At 38.8% G+C, this 22,818-nt stretch overlaps 1 protein-coding gene and 1 pseudogene across 6 annotated transcripts in view; one reads left to right on the top strand and one right to left on the bottom strand.

Moving 5' to 3' along the window:
- The window catches only part of LOC126357561 (golgin subfamily A member 6-like protein 22), a 321,544-nt gene that overhangs the window by 254,686 nt on the left and 44,040 nt on the right, over positions 1–22,818 (top strand). Inside the window, exon 12 of one of the 6 annotated variants that reach the window (XM_050007473.1) lies at positions 17,756–22,717. The exons of the other annotated variants lie outside the window; for them this stretch is intronic. Coding sequence (XP_049863430.1) covers positions 17,756–17,848 — 93 coding nt within the window. The 3' untranslated portion in view covers positions 17,849–22,717. Of the gene's footprint in view, positions 1–17,755; positions 22,718–22,818 lie in introns of those variants that run through there. 6 annotated transcript variants of the gene reach the window in all.
- LOC126291676 (5S ribosomal RNA) lies at positions 11,361–11,478 on the bottom strand (annotated as a pseudogene).

Below are 22,818 nucleotides of genomic sequence, written 5' to 3'. Positions count from 1 at the left end.
ATATATAAAATAAACAAAAACTTTAGGGGATGAAAGACAGTGTCCTCAGTTTTGCCTTAATGTAAACATTATCAAAATTATTTATTAGCCTAAACAGTCATTTACAGATTAAAATCATTGTTCAAGCAGAAATTGTTTAAGTTCTACTTTAAATCTGTTTTCATCTTTCTGACGTTGGCTGGCAGTATGTTGTAGATTTTTGTACCTATATGGCTCACATGCCTTTGTGTGTGTATTCGTTTTGTTCACTGAGTGTGGAGTGCTGTGCTATTTCAGGTATTGTAGTTATATTTGTCTGAAAATCTGCAAGGTGGGCCCTAACACATAAAACACATTTGTATATATGTAAAGAATGAATTGTTAGAACTTAAAGCTTGTTGAATAAGCGTTTGTATTGTGTTTGTGGATGACTGTGCATTATTATTTGGATAGCCCTCTTTTGTAACAGAATGATTTGTTATAGATGGCAAGTGATGGAAACCCAAAATATTATTCCGTATGTTGCAAGATACTGAAAATAGCCAAAATATGCCATCCTGGCACCCTCTGCAGTACAAACATTTACAATAATTCTAAGAGAAAAACAGGCTGAGTTAAGTTGCTGCACAAGTTTCATTACATTGTCGTTAAAGTTAAGATTTTTGTCGACATGAATGCACAGCAATTTTGTTGATGCCACTCTGTCTATGGCCTTGTCACCCAACAACAGATCAAGATTTACATTTGGACGTATTTTCCCAAACTGCATATAATTTGTTTTACTTGCATTAAATGTCAACAGGTTTGCATTGAACCAAGTGTGGACATTCTTCATTACTTGATCAGTAGTTGTTTGCAACTTTTGCTTTGGTGCACCTATTATCACACTAGTGTCATCTGCAAACAGTATGGCCTTTGCTGCTCCATCTGAGGTGTGAATGTCATTATGTAGACAAGGCACAATAAGGGACCTAAAATACTGCCTTACAGCACTCCTATTTCCAGTTTTTTTTTTTTTCTGATACAAAATCTATTTTGTGGTTGAAGTATTCTGATATTAGTCCTACAATCTGTGTTTTTCCCTGTCCCATGCATACCTAATGCTTACAGTTTTTCTAGAAGAATGCCATGATTGACAGTGTCAGATGCTTTGGAGAGATCTAAATTTACTCCTACTACATTATTGTCTTTTTCTAGATTTTTGATTATTTGTTCAGTGTAGCATATTAGTGCTGTTTCTGAATTTTTACCTGCCCGGAACCCATGCTGATTTCTATTTAGTAACTTAAGGTCATTTAGATATATGTTGATTCTATGCTTCATTAATTTTTCTATTATTTTGGAAAATGGGAGAAATAGGGATATTGGTCGATAGATTTCTACCTTATGCTTGTAGCTGTTTTTGAATAATGGCTAAACTTTTGATATTTTAATCCTTTCTGGAAACATTCCTTCACTATACGATAAGTTGGCTATGTATGTCAAGGGACTTGTGATTTGTGCAGCTGTCATTGTTACGATATAAACAGGTGCCTCATCCACTCCTGTGACATTTTAGGTTTCAGGCTTTTTATTACTTTGAACGCTTGATGTTCATCTGTTAAATGTAGCCTTATGTTACAAGCAGCTTTTGGAAATTCTGGTTTTTCTTGGTTAGTAAATATTGAGCTTAATGATGTTGTTGCATTTATGAAATAATTGTTGAAGTAATTCGGCAAATCTTGTTTTTTAGTTTTGACATTTTCAATGTTTTTAAGAGTGATATCCTGGTCTTCTCATCTCTTACCTGTTCCAGTCTTCACAATACTCTATATGGCTTTTGATTCGTTACCAGACTGACTTACTAAGTTGTCATTACTCATAAATTTTGCCTTGGCAATTACTTTTCGATATACCCTCTTTTAAATTTTAACATTTTATGTGAACTGTTGATCTCTGGATGTCTTCAATTTTGAATTTACTCTTTTTTGACTTCCACAAGAAGTTTTGATGCCAGCTGTGATTCAAGATCTTGACTTTGTATTGTGATATGTTGTGGTTCTTGACAGCTTCTTTGGAAAGCAAATTTCGAAATATCCCATGAAAATTGAAGAAAAAGTGTTATATGCACCTTTTGTATTTGTTAGGGACAGCACTTCTGCCCAGGACTCACTAGTTAGGATATTTGTAAATTCTACACAGTTTTCAATGGAAAATTTTCTTTTATGCATGAAGTATGCTTTTTTCTTGCAAGGAATTTTGAGGACAATAGCATTATAGTCTGATAATCACAAATCAGTATTTGTTATTTCTACTTCTGTTGATCGTACATTTGAAAATATATTATCTATAAGACTGTTTGTATTGTATGTCATTCTTGTGGGTTCATGTATGTGTCTGCAACAGATTGAAACTACATTTAGGAATTGCTTTTTTAGACTACTTCCATTCATAAGATTTATGTTGAAATCCCGTGTGTGTGTGTGTGTGTGTGTGTGTGTGTGTGTGTGTGTGTGTGTTTGACATTTATGGGCGCTAAACAATGCGTTCATCAGTGTCCAAGCACATAAAAACAGGAACACATGCAGTGAAGGGACTAAGACGAACAGCAATCAAGGAGAATGGCTAAGGACGCAGACCTGACGCAGTTCCAAATCCCCACATACAGAGGCAAAACAAGAGGAGAAGGAACACACTAAAAAAGGAAAGGAAACACAAGGAAAAGAGAACAGAAACCGAAGGAAAACAAGGAGGTAAAAGTGACTGGCGGACCACTTACCTAAAACCTGGGAGAGCCAGTCACCCAGCAGCACATTAAAACCCTCTCCCTAAAATCCGAGGCAACAATTGGACAGGACACAAAACAATAAGACCTTAACCACAGTCATTGCGTCATCTTGCAAAATAGAGGGCAAATCCAGTGGCAAAGAAACCACTGCCCTCTGGTCAGAGAATAAAAGACAGTCAAGTAAAATGTGGTGGACAGTAATCTGGATGCCACAAGCACTGCAGATTGGGGGGTCCTCCCAGCGGAGCAAAAAACCATGCGTTAAGGGACTATGCCTGATGCAGAGGCGAGTGAGGAGAACCTCATTCCGCCTACATGACTGGTAGGACGTACACCATGGCTGCGTAGTGGTTCTTACCAGACGCAGCTTATTGTCACCAACTGCCATCCACTCCTCTTCCCATTGACGCATAACACGAAAACGCAAAAGGGAGGTAACGGCATGGAGGGGGACGGCACATTCAACAACATGAGGGAGGGAACATGCATCTTTGGCAGCCACATCCACCAGTTCATTTCCCCTAATGCCCATGTGCCCCAGCACCCAGCAGAAAGAAACCTCCTTCCCCGGCTGTTGCAGGTGGAGTAGGGCATCATGGATGTTCTGGACGACCGTATCCACTGGGTACAAGTGTTGCATGGTCTGAAGGGCACTCAGGGAGTCAGAACAGATGAGGAACTTAAGACTGGGAACACATCTCATCTGCTCCAATGCCCGAAAGATCGCAAACAATTTGGCATCAAAGGTGGTAAACGATGCAGGAAGCCGTAACTTGACGACTCAATCAGGATAAACAACAGCACAACCAACAGAGTCCCCCTGTTTAGAGCCATCTGTAAATGCAGGTACATGGTCTGGATGCTGGTGTAAAATATCGTAAAATAAGGAGGTAAAAACAAATGCTGGAGTGCAGCTCCTCCAGTACTCCGACAATCCGACAAGTCTAGAAGGATGCTGGGCCTCTGGAGCGACCAGGGAGGCAGGCGAGTAAAACCTTGTTGTTGGGGGGCCACCCGCTCCACACCACGGGACTCAAACAAATGCTTGACATGAATCCCAAATGGTCTCGTTGCCCTGGGACAACTGGAAAGAAGACGTTCCATAGGCGGTCGAGCAACGGTAGGGTACACGGGGGAGGTAGGACAGGCAAGGAAATGACACACCCATCGCACCATGAGGAGTTTCTGCCGGATGGCGAATGGCGGTTCCCCTGCCTCAGCACACAGGCTGGGGATGGGACTGGTACGGAAGGCACCAGTGGCCAGCCTGATACCCTCATGGTGTACTGCGTCAAGGATCTTCAGTACGAAGGCCTTGCTGACCCATACACGGTGCAAGCATACTCAAGACGCGATCAGACGAAACCCCTATAAAACTGCAGCAGACGCACCCGATCTGCTCCCCAGGACTGATGGCTCAGACACTTCAAAATATTCAGTGCCTTCAGGGCCTGCACCTTGAGGACTTTAAGGTGAGGCAACCATGACAACTTGGAATCAAAAGTGAGGCTCAGGAACCTCACAGTGTCTCTAAAAGGAAGAATGGTGTCCCTCAGACGCAATTCAGGGGAGGTAAAAGGATGCCGAGAACGATTAAAATGAACACACAAACATTTGTCTGCAAGAAAGGTAAAACCCGTCTTTGCAGTGCATGCCTATAAGCGCTTTATCGTAAGCTGCAACTGCCGACTAGCAGTGACATGACTGGAGGAAGAACAGAAAACAGCAAAATCATCCACAAACAAGGAGCATTTGGCACGACTCCGGATAGTGGATGTGATACTGTTAATAGCGATGACAAAGAGGGTGACACTTAAAACGCTGCCCTGAGGAACACCATTCTCCTGCACCTACAAATCAGATAGCACATTACCAACACGATACCAAAAGAGGCGGTGAGAAAGAAAGGACGGATGAAGAAGGGGAGACGGCCATGAAAGCCCCACTCATGGAGTTGATTGAGGATAAGGCAGCACCAAGTAGTGTCATACGCCTTATTAATGTCAAAGAATACACCTAGACAATGCTGGTTACATAGGAAGGCCTGCTGGATGGCGGCCTTAAGCAGGGTCAAGTTGTCTATAGTGGAACGACATCTCCGAAAGCCACACTGAGAGAGGCTAAGGAGCTGCCTGATCTTGAGCAGCCAAACCAGGCAATGGTTGACCATGTGTTCCAATGTCTTCCCAACACAGCTCATCAAAGCAATACTTTGATAACTACTGGAATGCATTAGGTCCTTCCCTGGTTTGAGGAGGGGAATCAAATTCACCTCCCTCAACGAGTCAGGGTACGTGCCGGATAACCATATCATATTAAAACAGTTCAGAAGAACTTCCTTGGATGGCAGCAACAAGTGCCGCAGCATGCTGTACCGGATTTGATCATGACCAGGCGCAGTATCATGAGCCACAGACAGTGCTGAATACAGTTCCCACATTGTGAAGGGGCAGTTGTAGGGTATAGAATTTAGAGACCAGAAGTCCAAGTGACCCCTCTCAATGGCAGTGCGGTAGCGGCAGAAATCTGGATCACAGTTAATAGTGGCGGTAGAGTCCGCAAAATGCATGGCCAGTGTCTGGGCAATGTCTCTTGGCGCCGTGAGGAGACATCCCTGATGCAGCAATGCCGTGACAGGGAGTTGGCTGAGTTTCCCGGAAATCCTCCTGACAGCTTCCCATACTTTCGTAGAACTAGTGGAGCGAGAGATGGAGTACAAGAACAATTGCCATGACCGTCATTTGCTCTCTTTAATCACTCACCGCGCTTTCGCCCTTGCCACCTGAAAGGCCGCAAGATTGTCAGCTGAGGGACGGCACTTGATGCGGCGCAGAACTGCACGGAGGGCTCGGATGGCTGAGTGGCACTCAGTGATCCACCAAGGGACAAGACGACTCTTGGGATGACCGGATGACCGTGGGATTGACAATTCAGCAGCATGGGAGATCACGGTTGTAACATGGTCTACCCATTTGTGGACGCTGGCACGGTGTTCCAAAACAGCCAGTTGGCTGAAAAGTGTCCAGTCAGCTCTGCAGAGGTGCCACCGGGGTGGCACTGGTAATGCCACAGCCTCATCCAGGAGACGAATCCAAAGGGGGAAGTTGTCACTAGAATGGATGTCAGCAGCAGCCTCCCACAGAGCATATTCCATGAGTGCTGCAGAGCAAAAGGAAAGGTCAATAGCCGATGACGACCCGGAAGCAGTACAGAAATGAGTGGGAGCACCAGAGTTGAGGATGCACAGTTCTTCAGACATCATGAGGCTTTCCAGAATGTGACCCCTGGGGCAAGTAGTTGGAGAGCCCCATAAGACATTATGAGAATTGAAGTCCCCCAGAAGAAGAAATGGGTGGGGGGAGTTGGCTAATAAGATCTGTGAGAGCCTCAGAGTCTATTGCATCCTGAGGCGGTAAATAAACTCAACAGACTGTGAGCCTCTGACCCACAAGAATGTCAACTGCAACTGCTTGCAAGTCGGTAACAAGAGGGAGCTCAGATGAGGGGTGCATTTCACGAACAAAAACCGCAACACCACCCTTTGCCCTTTCCCCCGTCAGATCATCTTTTCGATATACGGTATAGCCCCGTAAAGAAGGAGCATCAGTGGCCCGAAAATGGGTCTCTTGGAGATATAAGCACAAAGGGCACTCTCATACAATGGTTCTTTCAGTAAAAAGAATGTTATGCAGTGTTTCTAATTTATTAATGAATATGTCTGTATCCCCAGTAGGTGGTCTGTAAATTGCTATGATGATGACTTTTCCTGTATTTCACACAACTGTATAGCTGCTGCTTCAAAATGATTTTCCACACTCAATGATTCAGCTTTACACCTTCTTTTGTACTGGATACTTGATTTAGTAAAGACACATACACCTCTGTTTTTGGCATTTTTTCTACAATACTGACTTTCCAACTTATATTGGTGAATATTAATGCTACTTAGCCCACAACATATGCATCACTGCTCTGTGATGCACTTGCAGTCAGCGTTTGCATCATTCGTTGCTACCTCAAGTTCTCGTAATTTATTTCTAAATCACTGAGTATTTAGGCTTAAAATTTGCAGGTGACTAGGAATTAGAACTGATTACAATTTTATTTACATTTTGTGCTATCATATTCATTCCCGTATCCTGGTGAGATGCCAAAAATCCTTAAGGACAGGTTTTCTGCACCTCTTGGGTCTTACCTGTACATTGAGCTGTGGTGAATTGCATTCTCTAGTTGTTCAAATTGCTGTTCACCTTTCTGTCAACACTTCATCTCTTTTTACATGCTTTGCTGGTGCTGATGATGGTTCTAATGATTTTACCTCTTTTTGAAGTGCTTTTGTTATGGAGTCTGGTGATGGTGATGCAGTTATCACTTTGGTTCTGAATTTATTTTGGTGGTTTTTTATTTCCTTGGTTATCAGGTTTGCCAGATATTCTTTCTCTCAGCCATGCAGGTGAAGTTTGTGTTGTGTGTGGAATCTACGTCCAACATTGCTTATATCAACACATTTCATGTTCTTAAAATGTGTGCAAATTTTTGCAAACTGATTGTTGGCACTTTTTATTTCCATATTAACACATGATTATCTTACAAGATCACAGTGATGCAGAATATTGATCATTATGACATTCGTATGAGTGAGGTTTCGAAGATACTCTTTAAGATTGAACGTAGCACTCACTGGTCTATCTTTTTAGATGTCGTTTGCACCTCCCAGAAGTACAACAAAGTCACACCTGTACACTGCATTGTGGCAGATGAATACTGCACAATACCAAGATGTGTGTGTGTGTGTGTGTGTGTGAGTGTGTGTGTGTGTGAGTGTGTGTGTGTGTGTGTGTGTGTGTGTGTGTGTGTATGCGCGCACGTGCATGCATGTGTGTGCGTGTGTTGTACTCTAGTTTGAAAACTGATTCTTTTGAAAGCTAGCAAAGTTTTCAGTCTTGTTTACGTTTATGTTTTGATGACTCAATGCCCATACTATTCTTTACTCCTAAACGATCGGGTGTGGCAGAACCGACTAAGCTGTTTCAAGGAGAAATAAAAAGGTAAATCTGGATGCACAGAGAAAAAATGTTTTTATTTTCTGAATTAGTACATTCATTTAGTTTTGAAAATAATGTCCTCAAGATGGTGGCTGTTAGCATCAATATGTTGTTGTAGACGATCCCTGAAGTTTCGAGCAGCTCTTGCACACATATCGCGGAGTATGGCACTCTCTTCATCAATAATCCACTCTTTTAACTCTAGTGGGATGTGAGGGCAGCTTTTGATAACCTTTTCCTTCAGATATCCTCAAAGGAAGTGTTTGAAAATGCTCAAATCTGGTGACCGTGCAGGCCATCCAACATCACCCCTCAGAGAGATAAGGCGTCCTGCAAACATTTCTCTCAAAACATCAAGTGAAATTCAAGCTGTGTGAGCAGTAGCTCCATCCTGTTGGAACACAAGTCCCCCAATCCATGTTCTTCAACAATCTCATCCATTCTGGGTTGCAGAAAATTTTCCAACATTGAAACATAATGTGTGGAATTCGTTGTCACGGTCACTCCTTCCTCCTCAAAAAAGTGAGGGCCTACCACACCAAATTGTGATATGGCACACTACACTCTCATTGAAGGAGAATGTTGCAGTCTTTCATGAACAATTTGGGAGTTATTTTCAGCCCACTAGTGAAAGTTTCGCTTATTCATGTACCCACTAAGGTGAAAATGTGCCTCATCACTACTGATGAAACCTGCATTCGAAGGGATCTGAGCAAGCATTTGGTCGCACAGATTTTGATGATTGGCATAGTCTGCTGGGCATAATTATTGAGCAATTATTATTTTGAAAGGATGGAACTTCAAATTGCATTGCAAAGTCCTTGTCAAACTGCGGTCTGAAATCACCATTGCAACACCATGTTGTTGAGCAGAACGTTGCTGTGATTCTTGAAGTGCTGTTCTCACCTGTTGCATGTTTTCTAGCATTCTGATGGATCTGTGACAGTCATGCGTATCTATTCTTAGTGTGCTACCAGTTTCCTCCAACTGCTGAACACAGGACCAAATTGTGTTTGCATTAGGAACGGCATTGTTGCATGGAATGTTGAACTGTTGGTGAAGAGCTCGTTGTGTAACAATCACACATCTTTTGTTTTCGTAATAAGTGTGAATGACAAAACCATGATGTGAACCATTCCAAACCATGTTGGCTACTGAAATGGGGTCAATGACTGAACAAAGGAAGACCACGGGCAATTGCATACCCCCACCACAGCCCCAGCAGTAATCAATAGAAACTGCTTAGTCTGTTATGCCCCACCCAGCATTTACATTCTGGTAGAAATTTCCATTCCATTTTTACACAAAAATCTTTTTGTCAATATGCTCTTTTCCAGCAGATTATTTCTTACCATAATATCAACGTTGAATATTATCACAATTTTACCCTACCTAAGATGTCTTACAAATATGTACAGGGCTTTCATGAATAGTCAGTTTATGAAATTCAAACAGTAATATATGCTAATCTGACTAACAAAATCCATTGCATGATGGAATAATTGTTGATGAAGTAGGTTATCTCTACAATATTTTCAGGAAGAAGTGATTGATAAATTGCTTTCTCAAAAGTATTAGAAATTATTAGTTCTCACCTGTTACTATCAGAAGACTCAGGATGTGTAAACATTTCTGTCTTCAGTGCAGTTACACAGCATTGTCAATTGTAGGGCCTGAAAGTTTGAGATTTCTTCATTTTACAGCATAAAGAACACATTATCCTCTGATCATTTTACCATGTCAGAATATTAATTTTGGGTCTAATATCTCAATTATGTAACTTGTCCCTGATTTTAGTTCAAACAAGTTAATATAACAGCACGCAATTTCTTGCACACTTTCCTAACATAAACTAAAAGCTTGCCACACTTAATAAACTGTATGCACAAAAGTTTTGTGTGTCATTGTGTGTGGTAGTACCTGTGGTAGCTGAAGTAGTAAGCTTCAAGATTTTTACTGTAACACACACATGTAAATTGGTGATAGTTATGCACTGTTTGTCAAATTGTTATTGCCTTTCTGATGACTAAAATTAATATTTTATTCATTTTATCTTTCTTTGTTGTGTATATTTGCTCAAAAGGCCAGAAATGAAAAACTCAGAAAACATGCAGAGCTTGTGTGAAAGCAAGTGATTCAGTTCACAATACTTTTATTAAATGTTCTGTAAGAGTAAAATAGTCCTCAAGGAAAAAGTGCTTGATGAGCAGTTCACCACAACCATATTTAAAGTTTTCTAACTGGAAAAATCATAGATTGCATTTGGTTACTATTATAGATACAGGTTGACAATATAGTAAAATATATAAAGCAGGTGGCCCAGAGAAGGGTAGAAGGGAAACAGAAAAGAAGGCAAAAAAATGCTTGTAATGTTTAGTGAACATGAAGAAAACGGGAAAACGCTAAAATTTTCTGAGGAAGCATTGTAGGTACAAGGCAGAAAACATGGTGTCTATGTGGAATTGTATGTAATTATGTGGCCAATGAGAGATGAAGGAAGGGAAATGTGGTGGTTATAGAATTGGGAGGTTTGATGGAGGGAGGTGTGTGTGTTTTTGTGTGTGTGTGTGTGTGTGTGTGTGTGTGTGTGTGTGTGTGTGTGTGTGTGTGTGTGTGAGTGAGTGAGTGAGTGAGTGAGTGTGTGTTTGTGTGAGAGAGAGAGAGAGAGAGAGAGAGAGAGAGAGAGAGAGAGAGAGAGAGAAAGGGGGGGGGGGGGGATGGGTTAGAGGAAGACTGTGTGCTGCACACTATATGCTCTGAATAAATAATGATCATTTTACTAGAGAATATAAACAAAGACATTCATGTAAGGTTTTGTAAGCAAGATGGTTTGCTGTAGGGTAGGGCTATCGAATTCTGAAAGAAGAAAATAACTAAATATTAATGGATATAAATGGATAGAGATTAAATAAAGATGGAAATAAGTGTTAAAATGTCCAAAGATAACAAATTTTCAAGCAAGGCAGATGTGAACTTATAAAGTGGACCTTTACATGCTTACAGAATGAAGGGAAATTAAATACCCTCAATATTATTGACTACTCTGATACAATAAATAAATAAACTAAATTAGGCAGTTGACTTAGATGTTAGGAGTTATGTAATAAGCAGTTCTACAGCAATACATACATGTCTATTCTCTGTCCCATACTATGAAAAGAAGCAGGGAAATGGCAAGTTAAATTACTTATCAGTTACTTTATAGAACAACTGTTATGAACACATTCATCAAACTGTCTACAGTAATGAAGTCAGCCATTGAACATACCACACATTACAACCACTATTTTTTGACGACTTTCACTATCAGAGCTTTTCAATCTTTTCGTCAGGCAAACAATTCTGTGAAATACGAGGGTTGGAACTTAAATAGTAAAGCACTCCATCTTCAGGCCAGAAGCGGCCCATCGGGACCATCTGACTGCCATGTCATCCTCAGTTGAGGATGCAGATAGGAGGGGCGTATGGTCAGCACACCGCTCTCCCGGTCGTTAAGATGGTTTTCTTTGACCGGAGCCGCTACTATTCGGTTGAGTAGCTTGTCACAAGGCCGAGTGCACCTCGAAAAATGGCAACAGCACATGGCGGCCCGAATGGTCACCCATCCAAGTGCCGGCCACACCCGACAGCACTTAACTTTCGTGATCTGATGGGAACCGGTGTATCCACTGCGGCAAGGCCGTTGCCCAACTTAAATAGTGGCAACTATGTATTCACAACTGATACAAAAGAGTTTCATGTTTGTGCCAATTACTGGCTTCAAAGAAGTCACCAGCGCTGTGTAGAATCCATTGCCAGCGATGTGGAAGGCGTAGTATACAGTTAGCAGAGCCTGTTCTGTTGATGGTGCGAATGGAGTGGTCTACTGCCTGTTGAATCTCTGGAACCGTTCTGAAGCAGATGCCACAAAGTCATTCCTTCATCTTCGGAATCAAATCAGAGTCACAAAGACTTAAGTCTGGGGAGGATGGTGGATGGTACAGTTCTTCCCAGTCCCATCGAACAAACAGAGAAGCCACAGCTTGCACTGTATGTGCCCATGCTTTGTCATACAAAATGATGGGTGGGTTGTGCAGAAAGTGTTGCCGCTTCTTTTGTAAAGCTAGCCACAGGTGATACTTTAAAAATGAACAGTAATACTGTGCATTGGTGGTCTGCCTAGGAGGAATGTAATGCGTTAGGATAACACCATCATAGTCATACATGAGAATCTCCATAACTTTAGACTGCTCCATTCGCACCATCAACAGTACAGGCTCTGCCAATGGTGTACTACACCTTCCACATCACTGGTAATGGGTTCTACACTATGCTGGTGTCTACTTTGAAGAGCAGTAACAGGTGAAAACATGTAGCCATTTTTTATCGGTTGTGAATAAATAGTTGCCACTATTTAAGTTCCACCCTCGTATATACATTGAAGTTATCCCCTCACAACTTTGTAGATTTATAGATTCATCTCAGTCCAACCACCACTAACTGTACTCTTTTTTTACTGGTCCACTCTTTATCTGTCTGCCTGTCTCTAAGTCTCTTTCTTATGTTCGTTCCATTACTTTATACTTCAAATTCTCTATCAGTCTTCCTCTGTTATTTACTGTATACAGTGTAACTTTAAATTTCCACACAACTCATCACATTGAATAATGGTACAGTCTTCATCTACATGGTGGATGGGAATTTGAACTCCACTTCATCTAAATGTAAGTCTAGTGCTTTACTCACAGTGCCATCCAGTCAATCTTTGTGTTTTAGTCAAGGGTACTATTTCTTTGCTGAATGATACTCTATGATAATAGCCCTGTTGTAGTTTTTCTATGGAATGGAAGCTAGATGTGTACGTGCATGTGCAGGCACGTACGCACACACAAACACGCACACAAACACACACACACACACACACACACACACACACACACACACACACACACACACACACATATGCCCCTACGTGGTGCCAGCCAGAAGCCCAGTGCCAGTGCTGCATTTTGGCAGGTGGACAAGGTTGGACTGTGGGGTGGGGGTTGCGTGTGGTGGGGTGCATAGAGGGAGAGAGAGGTGGTAGGAAGGGAGAGGGGTTGGGGTAGGAGATGTCTAATGGCTGAGAGGTAGGCACCTGTTTGCCAGTTAGAAATTCAGAATGGAAGAGTGATAGGTGCATGAGCTAAGCGTGTGAGGCACTGTTGTCAGAGCTAGTGGGAGTGGTGCACACTGAAGGTGATGCGGGAACATGAATTGGGTAGGGCTGACAGAATGGAGGAAGGAGATACTTCTATTAGAGGGTGTTGTTAGAGTGGGTTACTGGAGACTGAAGCCAGGATGATTACAAGAGCAAAGGATGTGTTACAAGGATAATGCCCATCTTTGTCGATAAGCGAAGCTCATAGTGAAGGGAAGGATCCTGATGGTCCAGGTTGTGAACAGCCATTGAAACTGAACATGTTATTCTCAACTGTGTGTTGGGGCAACAAGTGGTGAACTTTGTTCTTGGCAACAGTTTGGTGGTGGACATTCATCCTAACAGACACATGGTTGGTAGTCATACAGACATGAAAAGCTGTGCAGTGTTTGCAGCAGAAGTGATAAATGACATGGCAGCTGTCAGGTGGCAGCTATGTCATATATCAACTCTGATGCAAGCACTGTACATATAAAACTGTCAGACAACTTTTGTGAGATGAGTCCCTCTCATCATGCAATCTGACTGATAGGCCCCTCCTTTGTAACCTTCCTAATATACATCTCTTAGATCCCTGAAGAAGAAAGTAGTAATTCTGAAAGCTAGAACTGTTTTTTGTCCAAAGTTTGCCTGTTGGTGGTATTTAGAATTTTGGCTATTGAAAGTAAGCACTGGCCAGCTATTTTGCCTGCCTGTAATATTATGTTATTGTTTTAAAGAGATGTAAAGACAATATGCCAAGGTTTTTTGTTTCTGAAAGCTTCTGCTTTCCTTCCTGCATGTGTGGTTCAAAGAATGCATGGTGTAGTATGTACAAATCCGTTTGTCTACATACATGCTGGCTGCTTTTTTCATGATGTCTATAAATGATCTTAAGCTTTGACAGAAATTATTAATATGCTGTTCCCATTTCAGCTAGTTATCCACTTAAATACTTAGTAATGTTGTGGGTTCTTCTTCCCCCAACATTGTTTTGTCCATCTTCATATCTATATGCTCATATTTTTTTCTGGGCACTAAATACATGTAATTCGTAGGTTTATAATCTTGGCTTTTGGAATAGCTATTGTGCTATGTTCTCTGCAGAAATAAATGCTCTTCAGATTACGCTGATACTATAGCTCCCTATTTAGCACTCATATACAACCGCTCGCTCACCGATAGATCTGTACCTACAGATTGGAAAATTGCGCAGGTCGCACCAGTGTTCAAGAAGGGTAGTAGGAGTAATCCATTTAACTACAGACCTATATCATTGACGTCGGTTTGCAGTAGGGTTTTGGAGCATATACTGTATTCAAACATTATGAATCACCTCGAAGGGAACGATCTATTGACACGTAATCAGCATGGCTTCAGAAAACATCGCTCTTGTGCAACGCAGCTAGCTCTTTATTCGCACGAAGTAATGGCCGCTATCGACAGGGGATCTCAAGTTGATTCCGTATTTCTAGATTTCCGGAAAGCTTTTGACACCATTCCTCACAAGCGACTTCTAATCAAGCTGCGGAGCTATGGGGTATCGTCTCAGTTGTGCGACTGGATTCGTGATTTCCTGTCAGGAAGGTGGCAGTTCGTAGTAATAGACGGCAAATCATCGAGTAAAACTGAAGTGATATCAGGTGTTCCCCAGGGAAGCGTACTGGGACCGCTACTGTTCCTGATCTATATAAATGACCTGGGTGACAATCTGAGCAGTTCTCTTAGACTGTTCACAGATGATGCTGTAATTTACCGTCTAGTAAGGTCATCCGAAGACCAGTATCAGCTGCAAAGCGATTTAGAAAAGATTGCTGTATGGTGTGTCAGGTGGCAGTTGACGCTAAATAACGAAAAGTGTGAGATGATCCACATGAGTTCCAAAAGAAATCCGTTGGAATTCGATTACTCGATAAATAGTACAATTCTCAAGACTGTCAATTCAACTAAGTACCTGGGTGTTAAAATTACGAACAACTTCAGTTGGAAGGACCACATAGATAATATTGTTGGGAAGGCGAGCCAAAGGTTGCGCTTCATTGGCAGGACACTTAGAAGATGCAACAAGTCCACTAAAGAGACAGCTTACACTACACTCGTTCGTCCTCTGTTAGAATATTGCTGCGCGGTGTGGGATCCTTACCAGGTGGGATTGACGGAGGACATCGAGAGGGTGCAAAGAAGGGCAGCTCGTTTTGTATTATCGCGTTATAGGGGAGAGAGTGTGGCAGATATGATACACGAGTTGGGATGGAAGTCATTACAGCATAGACGTTTTTCGTCACGGCGAGACCTTTTTACGAAATTTCAGTCACCAACTTTCTCTTCCGAATGCGAAAATATTTTGTTGAGCCCAACCTACATAGGTAGGAATGATCATCAAAATAAAATAAGAGAAATCAGAGCTCGAACAGAAAGGTTTAGGTGTTCGTTTTTCCCGCTCGCTGTTCGGGAGTGGAATAGTAGAGAGATAGTATGATTGTGGTTCGATGAACCCTCTGCCAAGCACTTAAATGTGAATTGCAGAGTAGTCATGTAGATGTAGATGTATCTCAAGAAGTTCAAGGTTTATGTATTCTTTTGGCATTGTCATTTTATAAGTATATGATATTTTCTTCTCTTTCTCTTCAACACCTATGTTATTTACAACCAGATTAAATAGCAATTGGCCAATTATCAAATGCTTGCAGCATTTCATGTTTGACAACTTAGATTTCTGACATGTCTAAATATACAGTTTCATTGATTCAGTTATATCCTTTCTTCTGCTTGCCCCTTTGTATAGTGTTGTATAGGTAATAGCACTGAATGCTTTGGAAAAATCCAGAAAGTTTGCAGATACTGTGTTTTCCTACTGATGACTGGCTAATATATTCTATCAGAGTGGTAACTGAAGATTCTTAGATTTATGCTTTCTGAAACCTGGTACTAGAATGTTGTGCTTTTCCAAATAAATGATTTATTTATCTTATTTAATAATTTTTAGTATTTTTGAGAATTCTAATATCATGAGACTGGTCTGGTATTGGTGTCATCTTTGTGCACTTTCTTGTACACACGTACCTTGTACCTTGCGTATTTTCAGCTTTTTCTGAAAACTTGCCAACTCTGAAAGAATGCTTTTTTTCCCATCCAGCAGTGGTATGTAATTTGTTTACTGGCTGTTGTTTTACATGATTTGATATGTCAGCATCACCAACTGACTTTGTGGTCCTTAGTTTCTGTATAATTTTCCCCACTTTCTCCTGACACTTTTTATAGTCATAATTGAGTATGCTTGTTATTTCTCTGCCATCCATAATCAATATGTTGTCTATTTTCATTAACCCTGTCTTGGCTTCTTTTTTGATCTACTTTTGTCACCTTATCCAGCACTGATTATATTACAAGTTGCTTTCACCTTATTTTCTGAATTTGTAATGGTGGTGGTAATTATTCTCATATTTACCTATGTCCTTATTTTCCTGTTTTAATTTATAAATACTTTGTAGCTCACAGAATTTCCCAGCCATCTTGGTTTTTGAAGCTTCTGTCACCTCTCAGATTTTTTAAAAAATCCGCTGTGTTTGATCCTGTAATATTTCTGGTCTCTTTACATTGGGGAATGCTAAATATGCCAAATGAAAGATTCTAGTAAGAGCATCTTACTTATTGTAAGCTGACACAGTTTCAGATTAGAATCCGCTGCTTAACTTCATTTTATGGATGTTCATTTTTTGCTTGCTATGATCCTAACTTCTTTACTTATTTGCTTCAGTTCTTAAATTAGTTCATTAATTCTGCAAATGCAGATCAGCTGTCTACTATCTGTTTCTCATAGCTTCTTTTTTCATGTTGGTAATAATGATGTCAGTGACTACCTGACTTTGAGAAGTCTCTATCATATGTACATATACTGTTGCCTGTACGCACTGAAGTAATGACAATTCTACAAATTCTTTTACTTTTTATGTCTTTTCCCATGCCAGTGTAAAACCTCTATACATGCAGTTTGTTCATATTTTTGTAGTATAGATGCTGATTTTTTCAGAAAGTTGCAAATTTTTCCTCTTGGGACATGTGTACAAAGAATACTTCATCCATAATTTCAAAATATTTTTCTTTAGCTCTGGATGATATTAGTCTTTACTGTTTACAGTTTGAAGGGACTTAACTGGAAAGCATAAATAAATGTCACCCTCCTCCCATGCAAAAAAAAAAAAAAAAAAAAAAAAAAAGTGTCGTCCCTTTTTTCTGATGATTTTTCAGACATAAGTAAGCTCCCTACTGAATGTTTTAATTAAATCAAGCCTCAAAAGTGTGACATCATGCAAACAAAGATATGACACTCAGAAATACACATCTTTTTACCCTTGCCTCAAGGCCTATTGTTAAATATTTATCTTTTGTTTCTCTTTCAAGACCTAATATCTACTCTATTTATGGAATAAAATGTATAATCTTGCATAAACCTTAATTTAGTGAGGCTATGTAGAGGTATTAGATTGTGAACTGATGATGAACATACCGGCAAAATATTTATGGACATCATTTCACAGTTGTTTTTCTAGTGAAAAGATCTTTCATATTTGAAAAATTTAATTGTGTGCTTTTATACTTGGATGTACTATGTTCAATTATTTTTATGGACAATATGTAATGTTCTTCAGTTCCCTATCCAATTAGTGATAAAAAATGTTCTGTAAGATAGAATTATAAAAGACAAAGGCATTGTGCTGAAAATATCAGTTCATGAGTAATTTTTCTCTTATCCTAAATAATACCATTTTCATTTAATTGAAGAAACACACAATGGGGCTATTTCAGGTCCACACATCCCCACAGCAAGAGAGGCGATATGGCTCAGGGCACTCAGCACAGGATGGAAAGAAGATGAATGAAAAATGCATAGTTTCATAGGAATAAATTAAGATGAAAAGGAAGATAAACATTTGTATCTGCATAGACATATCCTGATTGAAAGAAATTCCAATGTTTAAATTGACAAAATTTATTTATAAAACAAGTACATTTCATTTCAGTTTGGCTGTCAAATCGTCAATACTTGAGGATAAAGCATGGCACTCACTATTTCTTATACTGCTAAGCTGTTTCTTTAACTGTGGCTATAGTTCATTAATCCCAGTATTAATTGTAGATTAACTCTGTATCAGAAGATAAAGTTACAGATACAATATTTGTGTAATTGGTCGTTAAGTAAAAGTGTAGTTTTTTAGTTGAGAAAGTAAAAAGAAGTCAGATATTGCGTGTGCTGGGCTTATTAATAGACTGTCATGTATGGCACAGTATTGCTTGACATGAGAATGAATGCTTAGTTTGATTTATTCATCCAAAAATAATTTCCACTGTATGGACGTAATCAAAAGCACATATATATCCCTTTCATTTTTTAGAAAACAAACCGAAAGTACAAGTATTGACTTCTATTCACAACAAGTTATAGAAAATTAGCAGCATTAAAGTTCTTTAATGAAAACACATAGTATACTCAGTGCATTTATGTCCTATTTTGTATGTGTTCCATTGTATTACTGTTAGATAATACAGAATTATCATATGGAACTCTAAATATTCCTATATTCCTTAATGCTATATGGACAGTAAAAATCAGGAAACATTGTAATTCCTGTTTGTAGTCATGAGCTTCCTTTCATGTTCTCTATGCTGGTAGCGATTTCATTGAACAAGATTCAGCCATTCATTCATGTATTCATAATGTTGTAGAGCATGCATCATGAAGCAGAATCCTCTGAAATGTGTAAAATTCCAAGAAAGTTTTATTTATTCACTGTTACCCTGGTTGCCATATTTTTCCCTTCTACTGTGAAGCATACATGTCCTAATTTCATAATATGTTGCATTTTATTTTCACATACCTAACTGTTTCACATACACATAAAGTTCATAATATCAAAATGGGAAGGTTCTGAAATTTATTTGTATAGGATTTTCTTCAGAGCATTCCAGCCATGGGTCTAATGACCTGCTTTTGCACATTTATCTGTCTCTTCACATGATATTTATGTCACAGTCCCCCATTTTTGTAGACATGTCCATTTAGCATAATGGACATTTTCCTTGTGAGAAATTCAGGAATACAATAGAGCTTGTTTCTTATAAGCTTTTTCATTGTGCAGTGTCCATGTTGTGTACCTTTTTACAGTAACATCTGGTAACTATCCATTACCTTCAAATGCTTGACATTAATTCATCTTTGTGAATTGTTGTACTAACATCATTCTGTGTATGCACTATGTTAACTGCTGTTTTTAAATATGTAATTAACTCTGAAATATAAACTGACTTTTTTATGTATGGTAACCCTTTTGCTACAATAATAATGCTGTCATTACAGCTTGCTGTAATGTGATGTAGTTACTGGCAGTTACAAGTCTTATGTCTTGGCAGATTTTCTTTTCCTAAACAAATGTGTAAAACAATATTACGTTTTTCTCTTAGTTGACCAGTTATTTCTAAATTCAGCTCTCCCATTTGTGAAATATGGTGTTTTAGTCATTTAAATTCATTATTCTCTTTTATGTTACTGTCATATGTTCCTTTGTTCATTTGTAAGTTAACAGATGTAATATTTAGTATCATTTGACACTCTGAGATATTCACGTTCCTTGTCTTGTAAATCACATAACTAGTTTGTGTTTAATTTGTTATGAACCATTTCTGGTCTTCTTCAAATTCTTTTGGTATCCTTCTGTGGGCATGAAATACCTACAGAATGATTCCCATACAACAGAAATATTCCCACTTCTGATTCATACTTTTCATTATTTCCCATTTACCATACCTAATTTATATAACCTACGCAATAAATTTAAATTGATCTGTCCTCCAGTCTCATGTGCAATTTAGCATAATACTTCAATTAATTATCCATAACAATCAGCAATGATTGTAGTTACATTTCCAATCTCAATGTAAACTGAGATCTGTTTGTGTTATGTTGGCTATGTAAGTTTCTCATGTTTTACTGCATCTCATAGGGTGTTTTATCCTGTTTCGAAACTATGTGTACTGATCAGATTGCTATACTCATTTTATGACTCTGTTTCATTGAAATTGACATTCCTGGTTAAAGAAACATGCAACATGGCTAGAAAAGAAAAAAAAAATTCAGATGAATGTGTGGTGCATAATCACAGATAAAGAATGCTATCCTTTGTTTTGTAGCTAACATATATTGCAATTGTACTGCTTTTGAGTTGAGACATGCTGAAATATGTCACTGTTATGTAGCCAGCCCCATGTTTAGTTTATAATAATCATCTGCAGTAACTTAGTGACTAACTGTACTTCAGTATCTTCTCAGTTCCTTGCTGCATAATGCATACTTTGACAAACCTCTACAGTTCCCCTCACTATGTTAATATTTTTCCTTATTTCTGGTAAAATCAACACCTGGTCTTTGAGGAGCACCATGTCGCCTGCCTCTTCCAGTTCTATGTTGTGTGTGACAGCATTTTTTTACTGATTACAAAGGATTTGGCTCAAAAGAGGAACTGATTGCTTCATCTGGGAAGTATTGACTTTTTACAAAATTGCTATTTACTGTCGGAATTACATTTGAGAGTAATCTTCTTGCCTATAGCTCTTCTCTGAAATGTTAGTATTAGATTATAGTATTACCCTGTGGTTAGTAGTAGATATTCTTTTGCAGTAATCTATTTATATACCCTATATTACCATACTCTGTACTTAATCTCCTTTTTCATTGTTCTGTCCTTCATAGGATGTGACCAAATACAATTCAATCTTAGAGATTTTCATCTACCATTTATAAGAGTCTTACACCATTATTCCAATGCCAGAAGACTCTATCTACTGTAATCTCTTTAGCAAATGAAAAGAGCTTGACTCTCATCTCAGTATATATTATAATCTGTTTAAAACTGTGAATTCCAGAGTGGAAAAAAGAAACTGAAAATCAGAAAAAAATCTGGATGAATGATAGGTAATAGGCGGGCACATGTATGTAACGCATTGGAAAATTGTGGCTGTGTATTTGTGCATGAGAGTAAATAAGAGGGATGTGGCAGAGGGGGGGGGAGAGAGAATAACAAGTGAAAGAGCAAGAGGGAGACTGTGTTTCATATGCAACTGTTCTTGAACTTCATCCTTACAGTGTGACAAGGTTCATCAAAAGCGATTACCTCAATAGTAATGGACAAATAGTAAACTGCAGACTTCCTGTTATGATGCACCAGAAAATGGAAAATGTGTACAAAATACAGCACAAAAAAGAGACAAGAGACTGATGCTGCAAATATGGATATATACCAAATATGTTTAGTTAGTAGCACTCACTTCCAAAGTAGGGCCCATTTGAGTCCACCCACATCTGCATTTATTCCTTTCACTGCTGAAAATATTTCTACATATTTATGTCTGTGTGGGTGTACAGTAAATGGACCAGTTTCGCATTCCAATGGAATGCAAAAGCATGCCTGTAATTAGTAAATTAATGCCAATATACTGACCAATTTTGGTGAAACTTGTCACAGAACAGGTAGGCAGTTCGAAGTTGGAAAACAATAATGTATTAATACACAGTAGCAAATAGTTCCTTAGTTATTACAGTAACTAATTCATTTTGCGTTGAGGTAGTGTTCCAGAAAATGTGTAAGAGCTTGTATATGTCATGTGGAATTGGTAGAAGAAACAGAAATTATTTTATTATTTGTGGAATATAATATGGCCATGTGGTATCCCAAGTAAAGATGACTAAGCAGTCAAGTGATCCATTTTATGATGATGTCTTTAGAGATGAAATAATAATAAAAAAACGAAGCCACAAATGTACTCAAATTCAGGTGACATAATATTTAGGGAAAAATTTCTTCATTATTTCGTCTTTGATGTAACACCCTTCTGAGATTGGTGCAAGTGCATCTCAGTCTTGATAAGGGCTATTTGGGTAATTATCTGTCAGCTGGCACAATTGTGCCACATATAACTCTTTGTTTTATATGTGTCAATTTCATTATGGTATAATAACTCTTGTGAGATAAATGTCAATGAGCTACAAAAATGCTTAACATCACAGATAAGATACTGAAGCTGGGATAACTGCCCTCCAGTGATACCTATACCAAGTAGCCAAAAGTAAACCAAATGCTAAACTATTCTCTGCATACTCATATTTAGGAGCATGTTGTGAACCCCTAGGACTAAAATTTGAGAGTGCTTTTGAAATAAAATCACAAATAAGTATGAATGCTTCAATAAAAACTTTTAGAAATATGCTTTTTTCAGGTCAATGTTCTCACATTTTTTAACTGTATTGAAATAAGAAATTTTGTTACTTGCATAATTAATATCTTAAAAAATAAAAGAGGCAGTAATTTTATTTAATATTGTGCATGAAAAATGTCTGTATGAAATGGGGGAGGGGGTTTCTCGACTGACTGAAGACAACAATATATTTTGCGTGATGCCAGAGAGTAGCTATGATAATTTCCAAATGAAACTGTTACATATATTCAATTTCCTGTGGGTCTTTAACCTAAAAGTGTAATTGTACCACACTGTGAGCACATAGGTTGCATTTAAGGCATCATTCATGAAGCCAGTGATGTGTTGGTGAGAGTGCATTTATTATTAAGATTTGCTTATGTAAAGAACATAGATTATTTTACAGTTAGATTTTTATCATTGTTTTCATATTTAAAATATATAATATTTGTACATATGTAATAAATTATATAATAATCTTTATAATGCTCCTACTTTTGTATTTGAATAAAAGTACTTAAAATGACACACTTGATGCTTTTCACATTTCTTTGATCATGACCCAAACCGTAAATTTTTTCTCTCAATTAATAATCTCATTCGTCTTACAAACTGTAAAAGGG

The sequence above is a fragment of the Schistocerca gregaria genome, chromosome 1, assembly GCF_023897955.1.
Source record: "Schistocerca gregaria isolate iqSchGreg1 chromosome 1, iqSchGreg1.2, whole genome shotgun sequence".
NCBI classification, from domain to species: domain Eukaryota; kingdom Metazoa; phylum Arthropoda; class Insecta; order Orthoptera; family Acrididae; genus Schistocerca; species Schistocerca gregaria.
The sequence above is the reverse complement of the archived record's forward strand: the minus strand, read 5'-3'. Positions and strand labels throughout refer to the sequence as shown.